The 2079-nt window shown below is 39.5% G+C and overlaps 1 protein-coding gene across 1 annotated transcript; it reads right to left on the reverse strand.

Annotated features, from left to right (window-relative positions):
- Positions 1-296: 296 nt before the first annotated feature.
- On the reverse strand, positions 297-1507 carry LOC139868269 (uncharacterized). The gene is made up of 3 exons (XM_071856598.1): positions 1457-1507; positions 1203-1292; positions 297-1160 (listed from the first exon to the last, which is right to left on the reverse strand). The coding sequence occupies exons 1-3, from the start codon at positions 1505-1507 to the stop codon at positions 297-299; spliced, it is 1005 nt and encodes a 334-aa protein (XP_071712699.1).
- Between the last annotated feature and the right edge of the window lie 572 nt (positions 1508-2079).

A 2079-nucleotide genomic window follows, 5' to 3' on the forward strand; every position in this document is an offset into this window, starting at 1 on the left:
AGTGGATTCAGACGGGCCACGAGCAGGAAAAGGCCTGCTGTTGCAGGTATGGAGTGAGGGCCTGCAAATAGTGTGGGCCGAGCTGAATCTGTCTTTGAAGTTGGCCTGGATTAATGCCTTAATGGTAGTGGGGTCCTCACACCATGAACCGTTGACAATTAAACCTCTAAGATTATTTTTGTTATATTTTCTACGCATTGTTGAATGAAAATATTTTGAATTCTCGTCACCCTCTAAGACCCAACGGATACGTGCCTTTTGTTTTAACATTCCTACTTTAATTTTTCTTTCGCAATCTAATTCTTCCGAGACTCAAGCCAACATTTAGGATCATTTTCGGACAAAGTTCCACTTTCCGCTTTTAATTCCCAATATTGTGCAACATTCTTTAGAGTGCTAATTTCCTCATCGAGATTCCCAAATTCCTTTTTACTCCAATCTGTCAAATCGGCTTTGACATTTTTTAATTTATCCCGAAACATACAATCTTTTTTACGACTACGCACCTCTTTTTTCCAACCCTCAATAATAACTTTATCTATACCCTCTTTATTCAACCATTCGTCAAAAATCTTGAAGGGTTTTGGACCAAAATCCGTCAACCCATCACGGAGGATTAAAGGACAATGATCCGACTCCATTCTATCTAGCACATTAATTGAAAGGTCATCCCACAAATTAATAAAGTTGTTCGAAACGAGGAACCTATCAAGTTTACTAAATTTGGTACCATCATCACTAATTCTCGTGAATTTTCTACCATTGATTGACACCTCAATTAGACTATTCCTAGTACTAAATTCGTTAAATCTTCTAGCCCTTGCCTCATGGAATACACAATTAAGTCTATCCGAATGCTCTCTAACTTCATTGAAATCGCCACATAAAACCCATGCCGAATCAACACTTAACATAAGATTATCAAGAGCCTCCCACATTTTCTTTTTGTCTTTATCACAATGAGGACCGTACACATTAACGATAATTGTGTCATGCCCGAATCCCACCCAATTACCCCTAACCGCTAAGAAGAAATCACCACCAACAACACAATTAGCCTTAAACCTATTATTATCCCACACAACTAACATCCCACCCGAGTTTCCGATAGCGTCTTTTTGAGCATAAACTATATCACTATGACCCCACAGTTGTTGCACCTAAAAATCATTGAGGCCTCTACATTTTGTTTCTTGAAATACCGCGATATCCGGCTTCTCACTAAAACATAACCCTTTTACCCAACTAAACTTTCCCGCAACACCAAAACCCTTAACGTTTAAAGAGAGAATCTTCATCAGAAAACAAAAACAAACGAGAAAAGGAGAACTTACTTACTGGGGTTTCGGCCAATTTAGGCCAATACCCTCACCAAACTCCTTAAGTTCCACATCATTGATTGAACCTCCCACTAATACACCTACATCCCGACTCCTTTCTGACCTCTTAGATTTACTTCTCTTAGCTTCCGATTATCTTTTACAATTTTTGCAGTTAATTCTCCCATCACACTTCTTGCTAACCCTTGCCAGTTTTTTAAGTTTCATAATACGTGATGATGCCTTCCAGTTGCCTATCGTAGACCAATAGCAGTCGTTACAAGCAGAGACCTCTACTGAGCCACAGGAATTGCACGATACGTTACTGTTCTTCTTTCCCTGATTACTGGATGATTTAGCTCATTTTTTAATTTGGGGGTACTTTTTTTCAGCATCAGAAGTCTTGGGTTGGGTTTCTTCACTTAAAAGATTTGTTGGGCCTTCACACCCATTTCTGCCCTTTGACTTAGTGTTATTTAATTTAGTTTTATTAGATTCATTGCCTGGCCCATTTTTGAGTGGAGATGGGCTCCCACCTGGTGCAGGCCCAATATCTGAAACCGGATCAGTCAACATCGAGATCCTATCCCCATGCGTGCAATTATTAACCTTTTTGGGACTAGGGTTTTTTTGTGTTTCCCTAACCAAATCATTATTATCTTCAAATAATTGCCCATTCCCAAAGCAGCAAGACTCTTGGTCTCCATCTTCTAACGTTCCTTTTTTACCTGGACTTTTGTTGCTGCCGTCACCACCATCT

This window comes from Rutidosis leptorrhynchoides, chromosome 9 (assembly GCF_046630445.1).
Source record: "Rutidosis leptorrhynchoides isolate AG116_Rl617_1_P2 chromosome 9, CSIRO_AGI_Rlap_v1, whole genome shotgun sequence".
Taxonomy (NCBI): domain Eukaryota; kingdom Viridiplantae; phylum Streptophyta; class Magnoliopsida; order Asterales; family Asteraceae; genus Rutidosis; species Rutidosis leptorrhynchoides.